We start from the raw sequence: 13961 nt of genomic DNA, 5'->3' as shown, positions 1-13961 counted from the left end.
GTCCAAAAATGTCAACCAATTTTGATCAAAGAATTGAAAAAACACATTTAGATTATTTAGCTTTATGGCTTGATACAGGCTTAAGTTCGAATTGTCCAATATAATGTCATATTGATTCTCATGTTGTGAGACTTTGCTGTCATTCTGTGTGAAACTTAATAAAAACAGTTCTTTTGTGCTGTAAAACAGAGCCGCACATTACACTTTATAGACATTACCTCTGTTTTTTCTGTGCACCCGGGAACCCTGCATCTTGCCTTGTTCAATATTGTAATGCAATTAACCTATAACAATGCAGAGAAAACCCTGACAATTAGACGAGCCCCTATAAGCAAGAACATGGCTACAGTAGAAAAGGTAAACTCCCTTTTAACAGAAAGAAAGCTCCGACAGAACTAGACTCAAGGATGGGCGCTGTGGGTCTCTGCTTCCTTGTTTTCTCTTCATGCTTTTGAGATATCCCACACTGGATTTGCACAGACTTTGAGCAATTTTGCATTTAAAACCACATTTTCATTTTCAGGTGCCCCTACACCTGGAAGCTCAGACAGATGGACACACTTTCCAATGTAAATTTAGGATTGTAAAAATAATAATCTGATATCATTATTATTACTTGGTGCTACATGAAATAATATTATTATGAAAAAACACACAGTTATCAAAGTCTTCCACAAAAGTACCCCTTATCGCACAAAGAAAAACTGAATTTCTGATCAGGCAAAGTAAAAAAAAGCAAAATTAAAAACAAAAACGCTCTCCACATCTTCTTACACTCACACGTATTTTTGATTTAGAGTTTATGTCATTTTAAATATGATGGAGGAAATATTCTTACCTTCTTCTCACATCATGCGATCGTGTCACTGTGTCAGAAAAGGATGCCCGATGTTCAAATCACGCTTCATAGTGATTCCCACATCTTATTGAACTGAAATTAGATACCTTTCCAAACATTCTGATTGATCATTTAAGTTCACATGTACTGGGCCTGAGGCTTAAAAATGTTCTGTGTTGTGCTGTAGAGGATTAATGTACAAAACAGACTACCATGACAACTCATGTGAAAATCATGTGGACACTTTATGTCAGATACAATTTTGTGATTATTATTGTTACAACACTCATTACATTACTTTTTCATTATTCCACAAAATGTCCTGAAATGTATTGTCTTATAATTACAGTTAACCCCTCTGAGGTAGTGTTAGAGCATGGTTCTTAAGCCCAGGTCCTCTGCCAGAGGCCTGGAAGTTTGAAGGTTCTGCACGGTATCCTTGCTGTTCCTAGGTCTGCAGTTTTCTGAACAGACACCTCTGTCTCTGACCTCTGTGACTGTGGAATCTTTAGAGCCAATCTTACAGCTTGGCAGTTGCAGCTCTTAATGCTTCTATTGCCACCGGGACCAGTTGTTCTTCTAGCCACTGTTACTTTTCCTGTGCTCCATCCTGATGTTGCTTTCAGCTGGGATTGCCACACATGTCACAGCTGTGATCTTCTGTTCCTTCCAAAGCACCACTATATCTAGTTGGTTGGCCAGCAGCTGCTTTTCTTAGCCCTGTGTTCTCAACCACCTTTGGTGGTAATGATAATTGGAGACTTCTAATCTATATAATAATAATGGATTGCATTTACAGTGGCTTGCAAAGGTATTTGGCCCCCTTGAACTTCTCCACATTTTGTCACATTACAGCCACAAACATGAATCAGTTTTATTGGAATTCCACATGAAAGACCAACACAAAGTGGTGCACACGTGAGAAGTGGAACGAAAATCATACATGATTCCAAACATTTTTTACAAATAAATAATTGAAAAGTGGGGTGTGCATAATTATTCAACCCCCTGAGTCAATACCTTGTAGAACCACCTTTTGCTGCAATTACAGCTGCCGGTCTTTTAGGGTCTGTCTCTACCAGCTTTGCACATCTACAGACTGAAATCTTTGCCCATTCTTCTTTGCAAAACAGCTCCAGCTCAGTCAGATTAGGTGGACAGCGTTTTTGAACAGCAGTTTTCAGATCTTGCCACAGATTCTCGATTGTATTTAGATCTGGACTTTGACTGGGCCATTCTAACACATGGATATGTTTTGTTTTAAACCATTCCATTGTTGTCCTGGCTTTACGTTTAGAGTCGTTGTCCTGCTGGAAGGTGAACCTCCGCCCCAGTCTCAAGTCTTTTGCAGACTCCAAGAGGTTTTCTTCCAAGATTGCCCTGTATTTGGCTCCATCCATCTTCCCATCAACTCTGACCAGCTTCCCTGTCCCTGCTGAAGAGAAGCGCCCCCAGAGCATGATGCAGCCACCACCATATTTGACAGTGGGGATGGTGTGTTCAGAGTGATGTGCAGTGTTAGTTTTCCACCACACATAGCGTTTTGCATTTTGGCCAAAAGGTTCCATTTTGGTCTCATCTGACCAGAGCACCTTCTTCCACATGTTTGCTGTATCCCCCACATGGCTTGTGGCAAACTGCAAACGGGACTTCTTATGGTTTTCTGTTAACAGTGGCTTTCTTCTTGCCACTCTTCCATAAAGGCCAACTTTGTGCAGTGCACGACTAATAGTTGTCCTATGGACAGATTCCCCCACCTGAGCTGTAGATCTCTGCAGCTCGTCCAGAGTCACCATGGGCCTCTTGGCTGCATTTCTGATCAGCGCTCTCCTTGTTCAGCCTGTGAGTTTAGGTGGACGGCCTTGTCTTGGTAGGTTTACAGTTGTGCCATACTCCTTCCATTTCTGAATGATTGCTTGGACAGTGCTCCGTGGGATGTTCAAGGCTTGGGAAATCTTTTTGTAGCCTAAGCTTGCTTTAAATTTCTCAATAACTTTATCCCTGACCTGTCTGCTGTGTTCTTTGGACTTCATGGTGTTGTTGCTCCCAATATTCTCTTAGACAACCTCTAAGGCCGTCACAGAGCAGCTGTATTTGTACTGACATTAGATGCACACAGGTGCACTCTAGTCATTAGCACTCATCAGGCAACATCTATGGGCAACTGACTGCACTCAGACCAAAGGGGGCTGAATAATTATGCACACCCCACTTTTCAGTTATTTATTTGTAAAAAATTTTTGGAATCATGTATTTTCGTTCCACTTCTCACGTGTGCACCACTTTGTGTTGGTCTTTCATGTGGAATTCCAATAAAATTGATTCATGTTTGTGGCTGTAATGTGACAAAATGTGGGAAAGTTCAAGGGGGCCGAATACTTTTGCAAGCCACTGTATATAGCACTTTTCTAGGCACCCAAAGCGCTTCACAATTCCACTATTCATTCACGCACTAGTGCAGGCAAACCACAGTTGTAGCCACAGCTGCCCTGGGGCAGACTGTCAGAAGCGAGGCTGCCATATCGTGCCATCGGCCTCTCTGACCAACACCAGTAGGGTAAAGCGTCTTGCCCAAGCTTTCTTTTTCCTTTTGAACTACATGTTTTGTCTCTCTTTAGACCTCTACAAGTTATTTAAAGCACAATCAAAATAACACAGTTCACTGTCATGAATATGCTGCTACAGAATAAAAAATATTCCAGACTTAGCTATCCAACAAACAGGAGGGTCTAAGACTGGGCTGTAAAGCAAACATTTAAAGCCTGCTTCAGTGTGATATTCAGCCCACTGACTTCGTGTTTAATCTTTAATTCAATTTGATGAGCCAAAATATCAGAGCAGTCACTGCTGATGTACCTTTAGAGACAATGTATAGATGATGTCCAGCTTGAGCGGACTGCTAACATCCTACAAGATGATCTGTAATCTATTATTCTGCTCCAGTGATATTTACACAGATGGATGAGTTAATCAACATGTAAAACACTAACAACACAGTAATTTAACACAAGCTCACACTGGATGCAGTCCTCATCCTGTGCCAGTGGTTTCATCTAACAAAAAAAAAAAAAATCTGTCTTCAAGATCCTTCTTCCAGATTCTTCCACTTTTGTAACTTCCCTTTCTGTACCTCATTCAAATTTCTTTAGCCATCCTCCTCTTTTCTGTAATTCAGATGTTACACTTTTTTTGCTCTCTGCTTCTGTGCTTTTAAAGATTACAATTGGTTTTCTTGATAAGCCAAAACATAAATCCATAAATCCTCCATGTAGTGGCATCAGTGGGAAACATGTTTCAGGACCATCCCCACAGACAGAGCGGCCAGGAAAGCAGAAGAACACCATGTCAAAAAGGCCCTGAGTAAATGTGGTTATTCCAGCTGGCCATTTGTCAAAGCTGGGAAGACACTTAAAGAAAGCTCCAGGCAATCCAGGAGAGGAGGAGGACAACGTAGGCAAAAACCCTTAGTGATCTTATGTGTCATGAGTATTGGAACAGCTGACATACATTTTCTCAAAATACTGCCTATCTGTGGCTTTCAAACCCCAAAACACGTTGCGCCAAAAATTGGTCCGCAGCAAAGATCCGCTCCCCTGGCACAAACACAGTAATATAGTGCCAAAAAACAAAACAAAAAAATACACACAGTGAACTAATTTAAGGCTCTTTTTATTTTAAATGACAACAGTTATGTTGGAGCAACGAAGTGATTTTCTCCCAATAGCTCAAGGACTCAATAAATCCACCTTCTCTGAGTGTGTGCGCATGTGTCTCTTCAGCCTCGTAGACGTACAGAAGCCCTTCTTACAGAATGCGCAGCTGTGTGGCTTCTCGCCGGTGTGAGTCCGTACGTGTATGTTGAGGTCTGATGAGCACCTGAACCTCCTCTCACAGTAAGAGCAAGGGTACGGCCTCTCTCCAGTGTGTGTGCGTTTGTGCAGGAGCAGCTCCCCAGAGGTCAGGAAGGTTTTCCCACACTGGGAGCATGAGTGTGGTCGCTCCCCCGTGTGAGTCAGGTTATGTCGGACGAGCGAGGTGGACTTGGAGAACCTCTTTCCGCAGCGGCCGCATTCGAACGGGTGCTCGCCTATGTGGCTGTGGAAGTGTTCACTCTGAGCGCGCTTGGTTTTAAAGCTCTTCGGGCACTGAGGACAGCTGAAGGGCCGGAAGTTGCTGTGGATGCGCTGGTGCCTCACAAGCTCTCCGTGAGTGAGAAAGGACTTCTGGCAGGTGGTGCAGAGGTATGGCCGCTCCCCTGTGTGGATTCTCTCGTGGCGTGTGAGGCTGGCCAGCTGGGTGAAGCTCTTCTCACAGTATGAGCACTGGAAAGGCCGCTGGCCATTGTGAGTCAGGAGGTGCCTGTTAAGGATCTGAAGCTGCGTGAAGCTCTTTCCGCACTCTGCACAGGGGTGGGGACGCTCTCTGCTGTGGGTCTGCTGGTGCTTATTCAGAAGCCACATGTGGGTGAAGCTTTTCCCGCACTTGCATGGAAATGGCCGCTCACCTGTGTGCTTCATCTGGTGTCTCTTCAGGTCCGAGGCTCGGCCGTAGATCTTCTCACACATGGGACATTTGTACTGACGCCTTACGATGTGCCTCTGCCTGTGCCTCAGTCGATCCAGGATGCTGCTAAAGCTCTCACCACATTTCTGGCATTTATACTGACCGCCCCCCTTCTCTGACACCACCTCTGTCACCACCACCTCTGTTGTTAGGTCTAGCTGAGGGTTGCAGGTCTGGCCACAAGCTGTTCGCTCAGAATGCAGTTTGAGCAGCCCCATCTGAGTGAACCGTTTGCCACAATGAGAGCAAAGGAAGGGGCGCTCTCCAGTGTGGATGCGCTGATGTCTGGTCAGATCCCAAGAGTTCTTGAAGCCCTTCCGACACTCCTCACAGGTGTACGGGCGCTCGCCCGTGTGGGTCCGCTGGTGACGAGTCACGTCCGAGACCCGCGTGAACGTTTTGCCGCACTCCTGGCATGTGTGTGGGTCGGGCCTGTTGTGGATGGGGAAGGGCTTTGGGAACTCAGGAGGGAACGTCTTCTTGGGGGTCTCACATGTCTGTGCAGCCCTCTGGAGTTTGGCGTATTGTTCAGGATGGCTGTGCTCAATGTGCTGCAGCAGGTAGGACTCTTGCATGTGGAAGAAGGGACACTCTGAGCAGGCAAAGACCTGGGTGGACATCTCCACTGTGGTGCCTACAGAGAAACACAAAAGTTAAAATGTGCAACAAAAAAAGAGAGAAAAACTCACCTTAAAGTGTAGATGCCTCATCTAAAACTTTAAATGACAGTTATTAAAAGTGAGACAGCAAACCTTGAACAGCTTTAAAGTGACTAACTGATTTACCTTGGGTGCTGAGGTGCTCAAGGCATTTGTGGTGTTGCAGGAGAGACTTGAAGTCACTGGGATTGGAGAACACCTGCAAGCAGTCCTTCAGCACAGAGGGGGCAGAGGTAAGCCAGGAAACAGTCTGTTTGATTATGGAAAAAAAAGATTCAGTCTGAAGAAGTTTAAATTCCAAAAGACAACTGTTTTGAAGAGAAGGAGGGGGAATGGTGATTAAATATGAGACGTGACCAAATAGTCTCGGGAACCAGCTCACTAAAATAAAATAACTTTATCTGATTGAAATTTGCCCAATCTCACCTTCAAGATCATCTTCTCATGTATCACTGGACTGCTTTCACTCTGGCTGTTGGTTTTTTACCTGGCTTCTTGGGAAACCTGTTCTGTCCCTGTTTACTTACAGACTGGATCTTTGTTGAAGGATCACAGTGTGTTAAAACAGTAATCCTTCAATGTGATATTCATTCAGGTGAGTCAGTGAAGTCTTGGGGAGTACTGAGTGAAGACACAGTCCTACTAACAATCAGCCAACTGCAACTAAATGCAACACTTTTACAGCAGAGCTGTGCACTGACAGTTTTCACCCTGTGGGTACAAATTCAAACGTGTAAAATCCAGTGAATGCTGGTGAAAATCAGGGAGGTTCCTGGTAATTAATTTCTTAATCGACCAAACAATGAAAAAAAATACTTGATTAACTGCTGAGTAGTTGAAAACTAAGAAGAAAAAACAAACACTGAAAAGGCTAAAGATAGGAAAAATGTATGTATATCTTTAATACTACATGCACAAACTACTAATACTGTTACTCATCTTCAGTACCTTTGGTGACTGCTGCCCAACCATTCAACAGTGTTTGATGTATAGAACAGTATTTTATAATAATAATGAATCTTATATGGCCAATATTACGCTTTCACGTAGGCCTACCTGACCGAGGTCTGGCACCGGCAGAAGTCTTTCTAATTTGGAGAGAAACTCCCACACAAGCAGCTGCATGTCCGCATCATAGCTGAGGCCATATTCTGTGGGGAAAACCTCCTGAGAAGAACAAACATTAACAGCTAGTAATACAAAAAAAAGTTAAAAGGAAGAAGATAAGAAATACATGGATTGGCTACATCTAAGAGCATTTGCCTGGTAAAAATGTTCCCTCTCTGCTGGGTCTTTCAGGAGTGTTTGGGTTAGCTCCACAAAGATGGCCTCTTCTGCATCCACCTCTGCATCCCCACTCTGAAAGAAATCATTACAACTGAGATCTTCGTCACTATCAGACCAACAATAATGATAAAGGATGAAAAATGATCTTGGAAAGCTAACATTTATATTTGATCATCCACTGCATATTTAATGGGTGATTAGAATCATTATTCTGTTTTAGAAGCCATTCTCCCTCTCTACAGAATATGCAGATTAAACTAATCCATACCTCTCACAACCAGTAAAACGTTCCACATGACACTAACAGCAACACAAGCCCTGAATGTGATCAATCCACCGCAGCTACATTACTGGTAATACTGATAAAATATGTTGTCTCTGAACGCAGCTTTGCTCATTGCATTCAGAAAGCTCTATTTTAACTCTACCAACAGACTACGCCTGTTTCCAAAATGTATCGCCTTTCACAGTTTGTTATCAGACTTCTGATGCTGGATTTAGAGGTGAGTTCAGATGAAATGTTTCCTCTGCAAGGTCTTCACTCACTGAACTTTTAACAGTAACACAACTTTGGACCTGGACTTTGGACTTGTTCAAAATGGTGCTAACACTTACTCCTGTGTATCCCGGTGGGTGGATTCGCTCTAGGTGAGGCTGTACACACAGGATGTTGGCTGTTTCCTCATTTCTGCACAGCTCAAGTATAACCTGAAGCAACAGGAAGGTATTCATTCAGCTACTGTCACTGGATTACCCACTTGTGGAGTGGAATGCATTTCTGTGCACCTACTGACTCACTCTGGCTCGCAGCCGAAGCAGCAGTTTTCCTCGTTGCTTCGGATTGAGCAGGTCCGGAACTGATGCTGTGACCAGTGTCACAAATTCATCAAGCTTTTCATAGTCGAGAACATCCCTCCGTTGAGCCACCTGCCACATGGCTGCAGAAATCAGCCGCATAGGAGGGATCAGCAGTCTTAGGGATGACAACGGCAGGAATATATCTGATTAAACACACACAGTGGAGAGAGTTATGTCTTTTTTGGAAAGTCAGATGTCCTCTTGTGACAGCTCGGCAAACCATCTTTATAATTTAGCACCAAGAGACAAAGTTACAAGAAAATCATCTGTGAACAGGTGCACAGGTGCTAAGCTACTGTGGGTATAGATGAAGTCTAGTCTTCTCAAGACGTTGTGAGCCACGTAAGCCTCAACAAAATATTTCACAGGAACTTAAAGAAACATCAGAGAGATGCATGAAGGTGGGAAAAAATGGGTGTTTTTCAGGGTGCTGCCTAGATTAAAACACTGCTCTCCAAAGCAGCACTGTAACACATGTCGGGATTGCAAAAAATAATATAAAACATCCAACCTGTTTTTCGAGATAAAAGTTGAACTTGTTGGCAAAACAGTCCAATAACCTTTTGAGAGTACAAAAGTACTGTTTCTATAATTGGGACTCAGGTGAATTTATGGCCACATATTACAAGCAATCGATTAAAAATTCCCAGTTATTTCAAAATATTTACAAACATTTCCAAGATAGCTTAATGTTGCCATTTATTGAAAGTATATTTAATTACTCACACAATATATCAGAAATAGAAATTTAGTCATGTTGAACAGTATTTGAATATAGCCCAGTTAAATTAGCTAAAAACAGATTAACTAACTTAAAATCATAACACTAAGAACAAATTTACTTAAAAAAACAACACGAATACAGTGAACATATTGTATGAACCTAAGTATTAACGGTTAACCCATTAAGTTTTCCATGTTTACATTAGCATAGCTAACTAGAATCACTGCATTTAGCCGCGGCGAGGAGCTAACGCGCACACACATGGGCGGCCTGGCTCGCGGTACCAATGAACGCTGCTGTGACACGGACCTGTGCTCTCAACTGGACCGCTTTCCATAACGCAAACTACACGAATTCCTTTAAAAAAGTCACTAGAAAGCTTCAACCAGCAATTAATTTGCTATTAGCCCTAACGCAAAGCGGAAACACGTGGGCCAATGTGTGATTTCCAAAATAAAAGCATTAACAAGTGCCCAAAAGTGTAAAGAAAAAAAAAAAAAGCAGCCCCGGTTAATTCAAAACATTTAAGTCATTAGCTAAACAGTTGCGCTTTATGGGTCTCAAAAGTGCAGTCACTGCCAGTGGTATAAGAACCTAACACTGAACTCAGATCCTAATAACAGATGTGATGCTGATAAATGAGAAGTTCATCCAACAGATAACAGAATGTTGTAATTTACCAAGTAGACAAAAAACTTTATTTGAAGTGTTTTCCAAGTGCAAATTTCCATGACTTTGGCATTCTAGTATTTCTCCCAACACAGCATTGTTCTTTCACGAGTGAAGGTGGACGCTAATCTTCTGGTGTCCATATGGGTCCCACACCTATTGATCGCATAGCTTGATATGACAATACATTCATTTGGAGATGTCAGATTTATTTACAGGTGATGATCAGGAAAACATGGAAACAAAACCAAAACACTAGGAAGAAGCCAGAAAATTAAACATTATTAATAAAACATGGGTTAATAAAACTACTTAACAACTGACAGTAACAACACTTAAAGTGTCTTAGTAACTTTCTGATCAAAGCATTTTGTAAGTCCTGATGACATCATTGTGACTTTTCAACAATACAGCACTTGAAATGTTTCTCGCCCCCACAGAAAAACTGATTCCACGCATTAAAGAGGATAGTCCAGTCACAGTAGCTCTGTAGTTCAGATGTTTGTTATGCAGCCAAATGATGTACGACATCCAATCACATGGTGTTAGATTCAAAGCAGAGTTAGCATTTCCAAGGGCAGGGCAGGGCGAGCACTCTGCATCTTCAAGCTCCAAAGTCCTGGAACCAACCTTTAACAAAGAGAAGTACTTTGAAAACAAAGTTCTAACACAGGGAACACAAATACTACATATATACATCTATACATTCTAATCAATAACATTTCCAGCATCTCAAACTGGAGAATTAGCTGTTCGTGTCTCAGTGTAGCAGTAATAGAAATAGATTTTGGATATGGAGGGCTGATTGGACAAAACGAGGAGCCGATAACAGAAGAAAATTAGTAACGGGGAAAAGTCACTGCGCTTCTACACCGGATATCTCGTATCATGCACTTCGAAAAGCACATAAAAGCATGACGTTAAATTATTGCATCAAAATTAGCGAAGACAGGCACATGACTTTTCTAGAGCGATAACGGCCCACCCTACACAGGAAGTGTAGAGTGTAAATTCTTAAAAATAGTACAATTTACATTGTAAATTGAAGACCTTTCAGGCAAACGTTGCATAGCTAATACTAGATCCAAGGAAGTGATCTTGAATCTTGATACCAGCTGGCTAACCACTGAATATGAGCTCTCAGAATGGTATTTATGATACAGCTGCATCAATACTAACTTTAAAACTGTTTGTTTCAAATTAGCGCTATTTAAATCCCATTTTTATATCAGGCTCGGCAGCTGTGGGACAAAAAAAGTTAGATAACATCCGTAGCCACCCACTTTTAGCTGGAAACTTCCACGCGCACTCATTCTTACCTTTTAAGGGACTAAGAAATACACGACGAGGAATAACACGAAATCAAAGACCACGAAAGCCCAGAAGTCAAACCAGTAGGAATGTTTCGGTAAAGATATCGGAGCTCCTTTAGATTTAAAGATTTTAAGATCTTCCTCTGACTCCGTTACAGGAGTCGTGCCGGGTGCCATGTTTGCTATGGCTTCAGTCTCGCGCTCCTGGAAGAGAACACGATAATCCTTCAAAATAAAATCACACCTTTGCAACAACGATTGGTTACTGAATATTATCACCTCATTTCGTCTACTCCTGCGTGTATAGATCTGTTTCCCCCCTTTGAACAATGTATTTCATATAGCAAGCGCTAGATGCTAAAAAAAAAAAAAAATCACAAACATTTTAGGATTAGGCCACCTCATGTGACTGGTCGGGTGACATGAATTGTATAATATATAGTCTGTGACATGGTATTTTCACCTAGTTTTACTGCACTCTTACAGCTAATATTTGTGACATTCAATCAATTATATTTTCAATGGACAGCACCTAATTATAAGCATGTTACTTCTCTGGCCTTCTTTGACACACCAGAAACTGAAAAATCCTTTTCAGTTTCAGGGTGGCTGTAGCTCAGGAGGTGGAGCAGGTCACCTACTGATTGGAAGGCTGGTGGTTCGATCATTGGCTCCTCCAGTCTGCATGTCAAGTATCCTTGGGCAAAATACTAACCCCAAGTTGCTCTCCAATTCATCCATCGGAGTGTGAATGTAGTAGCACTAAGTACAGTGAAAGTGGTTGTGTAAATGGGTGAATGTGGCATGTTGTATAGAGCGCCGTCAGTACTCTGGGACAGTAGAAAAGTGCTATATAAGAATCATTCCATAGTTGTCATCTTATAATCTTGTTAGGTGCATCTTTTGTATTGGACTGTAAAAACTCTTCCTACAAACCAAACTCCAGACTGCATCCAAAGCATATAACATACACGCAATTGATATCATCAGCAGAACGTCCTGCATGTAAAACTCTTTAGAGTTAATGCCACATCTAGCACCATCTTTGTTGGAATTAGTATATACTGATCTGATTCTAAGTAAAATGTGTTTCATATTCCTTACTTTCACTTGAACATGTTTTTTTTATTTATATTTTTCTTTTAATTCTTATCATTCTAAGAGACATGAATAAAATAAAATGAACACAAAAGACCGTTTTTGCCTGTGTGACACCAAATACCATTTATTAGGGCTTTACAAAGACTACAAAATCCTCCAGATGAGGTAAATCACTGTCTCTGTCTATTTACATGATATGTTACATACAAATGTACAAAATATAAAACATTTAAGGACAAATGTTTCACCCAAAAAGAAGAAAACGTTCTCTCAAACCAGAGTAAATGCTATGGTTTTCAACTGAGATGTAACTGCAAAGTGTTAAGTGGGGAAAATGTCACCATGGTGTACACTGTTAACAGGAGTGTAGATAGGTTTGATATGCGGGTGTAAGTCTAGGTAAGGAGCAACCACCCCTTTAGCATGCAACTACACCCCTTTGCCAAAAGAATGTGCGGACCATCAACAACTTGGCTGCGGAGACACGCGTGAAGCTGAACACAGGTAGGATTGTAGAGGATAGAATTGTCCTGAGGTTGTGACAACATGACTTCTTGGTCTCTGGTGAGCTCTGACCAGTAGCACCTGTTGGTTGTTGGTAAATGTTTACAGTACGGTGTCAGATCAGCTTCGGTGCCTCGGCCAACTAGCAAGCCTAACATGGCGGTAAGCTTCAGTTAAAATGTCCAGAGGGGAAGTGTTTCTAATGAACAACTGGGATTCCTAAGATCCAGAAATATTATGGCAGGATGAGGAATACTGGAGTAAGTGCCTATTTTTTTTCTTCTCCTTTTGTGATTTTAGTGAGTTAAAAAAAAGCTGTTTCTTACTGTACACTGTATGCCTCCTGCATAGGCACAACATCCAATCACCACAAGACACACACCTGTTTCTGACAGTGTGTTAAATTTTGCATTTCTTTTTTTTTCTCTCTGTTTTCAAAGTACAATAATTTATTCGGCGGGTTAAGCATATTGGAACATCGACAGGGCAGAATGCATCTTTGATTCACTGTGCAAGACTTAAGTATTTACAACCCAACCCAACCTCAAAGTGTGCAAAACCAACCCACTCGATAAACAAAGAGAGGACAATCAAAAATCTAAATGGCTTCCGTCCAATACACGCATACATAAAGGTAAAGGTCTCCTCATAATGCATCCCCTTTAAAAAGGTTCAAGACATGCTCATCAGGCAAGAACACCTGAAACAGTTTGGTTGTGCTCCTATCAGTTCAAGTGAGCCCAGCTCAACTGGGCACAAAACAACAACTTAAAAAAATATCCCAACCCCTCTATTATATACTTTTTTAAATGTTCATACAATATTGGTCAAATTCAAATACACTATTCACTCTTTTATAATCTAACTGTCAGAAAGGAGAAAGGGTGCTTTAGAGGGAAAGGGAGGGAAAACAAACAAAAGTGGCTGTTTGTCCCACTGCAAGCAGCATCTTTGACATAGCAGGAAGCATATCAATACTATCTCGTCTTCTCACCAGAAGATGCTTGAAAAAAAACTTTTGAACATTTAAGGCAGTGGAGAAAGCACCAATATCATTGTTCCCCTATTCAGCTCTTTGACTGATCTGGTTAACTTGTATACGGATGCGACAATTTGGATTCCTTTCGGGTACCTCACGGGTAGAAACCGAAGCACATGTCAAAAAAGAATTTCTAATGAGGGCCGCAGAATACCACGCTACTCTGTTAGGTATTACTGAACTCAGGGTCAGCCTACATTGCACCAAACCCTGTGCAGACTGCCAAAAATACCTGGTTACTCCTGTTACAATCCACAGAGGGCGCTGTCTGCTCTCTTCACGGTACATTTCATCCAAACATTGACAGCAGGCCAAGAACAGCGTAATGTAGACTTCTACAACCATGTTCGGCTCTGCATTGTGTTTACATTTGGCAGTCAAATCGAAACGAAACGTTGGCACTTTT

At 41.8% G+C, this 13961-nt stretch overlaps 1 protein-coding gene across 2 annotated transcripts; it reads right to left on the bottom strand.

The window, feature by feature from the left end:
- Nucleotides 1-4489: 4489 nt before the first annotated feature.
- On the bottom strand, nt 4490-11271 carry LOC101474570 (uncharacterized). 2 transcript variants are annotated; one of them, XM_004573964.6, is made up of 9 exons: nt 11191-11271; nt 10918-11115; nt 9239-10228; nt 8146-8348; nt 7963-8055; nt 7324-7419; nt 7117-7227; nt 6187-6310; nt 4490-6035 (listed from the first exon to the last, which is right to left on the bottom strand). In XM_004573964.6, exons 3-9 carry the CDS (start codon nt 9264-9266, stop codon nt 4564-4566), a joined length of 2127 nt encoding a protein of 708 aa, XP_004574021.3. In that variant the 5' UTR covers nt 9267-10228; nt 10918-11115; nt 11191-11271; the 3' UTR covers nt 4490-4563. The 2 variants fall into 2 exon arrangements, with proteins under 2 accessions (XP_004574021.3, XP_004574022.3); XM_004573965.6 differs by having other exon boundaries at nt 8146-8320.
- Nucleotides 11272-13961: the final 2690 nt, after the last annotated feature.

The sequence above is a fragment of the Maylandia zebra genome, linkage group LG17 (genome assembly GCF_041146795.1).
Source record: "Maylandia zebra isolate NMK-2024a linkage group LG17, Mzebra_GT3a, whole genome shotgun sequence".
Classification (NCBI taxonomy): Eukaryota; Metazoa; Chordata; class Actinopteri; order Cichliformes; family Cichlidae; genus Maylandia; species Maylandia zebra.
Note: the sequence above shows the minus strand (reverse complement) of the source record. Positions and strands in the feature narration are given on the sequence as shown.

What these genes read in the sequence shown, in the direction of transcription:
- LOC101474570 (XM_004573964.6), bottom strand. Translation starts at nt 9,266, where the DNA reads ATGGAAAGCGGTCCAGTTGAGAGCACAG. An exon ending in TGCTTCGGCTGCGAGCCAGA is followed by an intron (nt 8,056 to 8,145) that starts GTGAGTCAGTAG and finishes CTGTTGCTTCAG; the next exon opens with GTTATACTTGAGCTGTGCAG. An exon ending in CGGTGCCAGACCTCGGTCAG is followed by an intron (nt 6,311 to 7,116) that starts GTAGGCCTACGT and finishes ATAATCAAACAG; the next exon opens with ACTGTTTCCTGGCTTACCTC.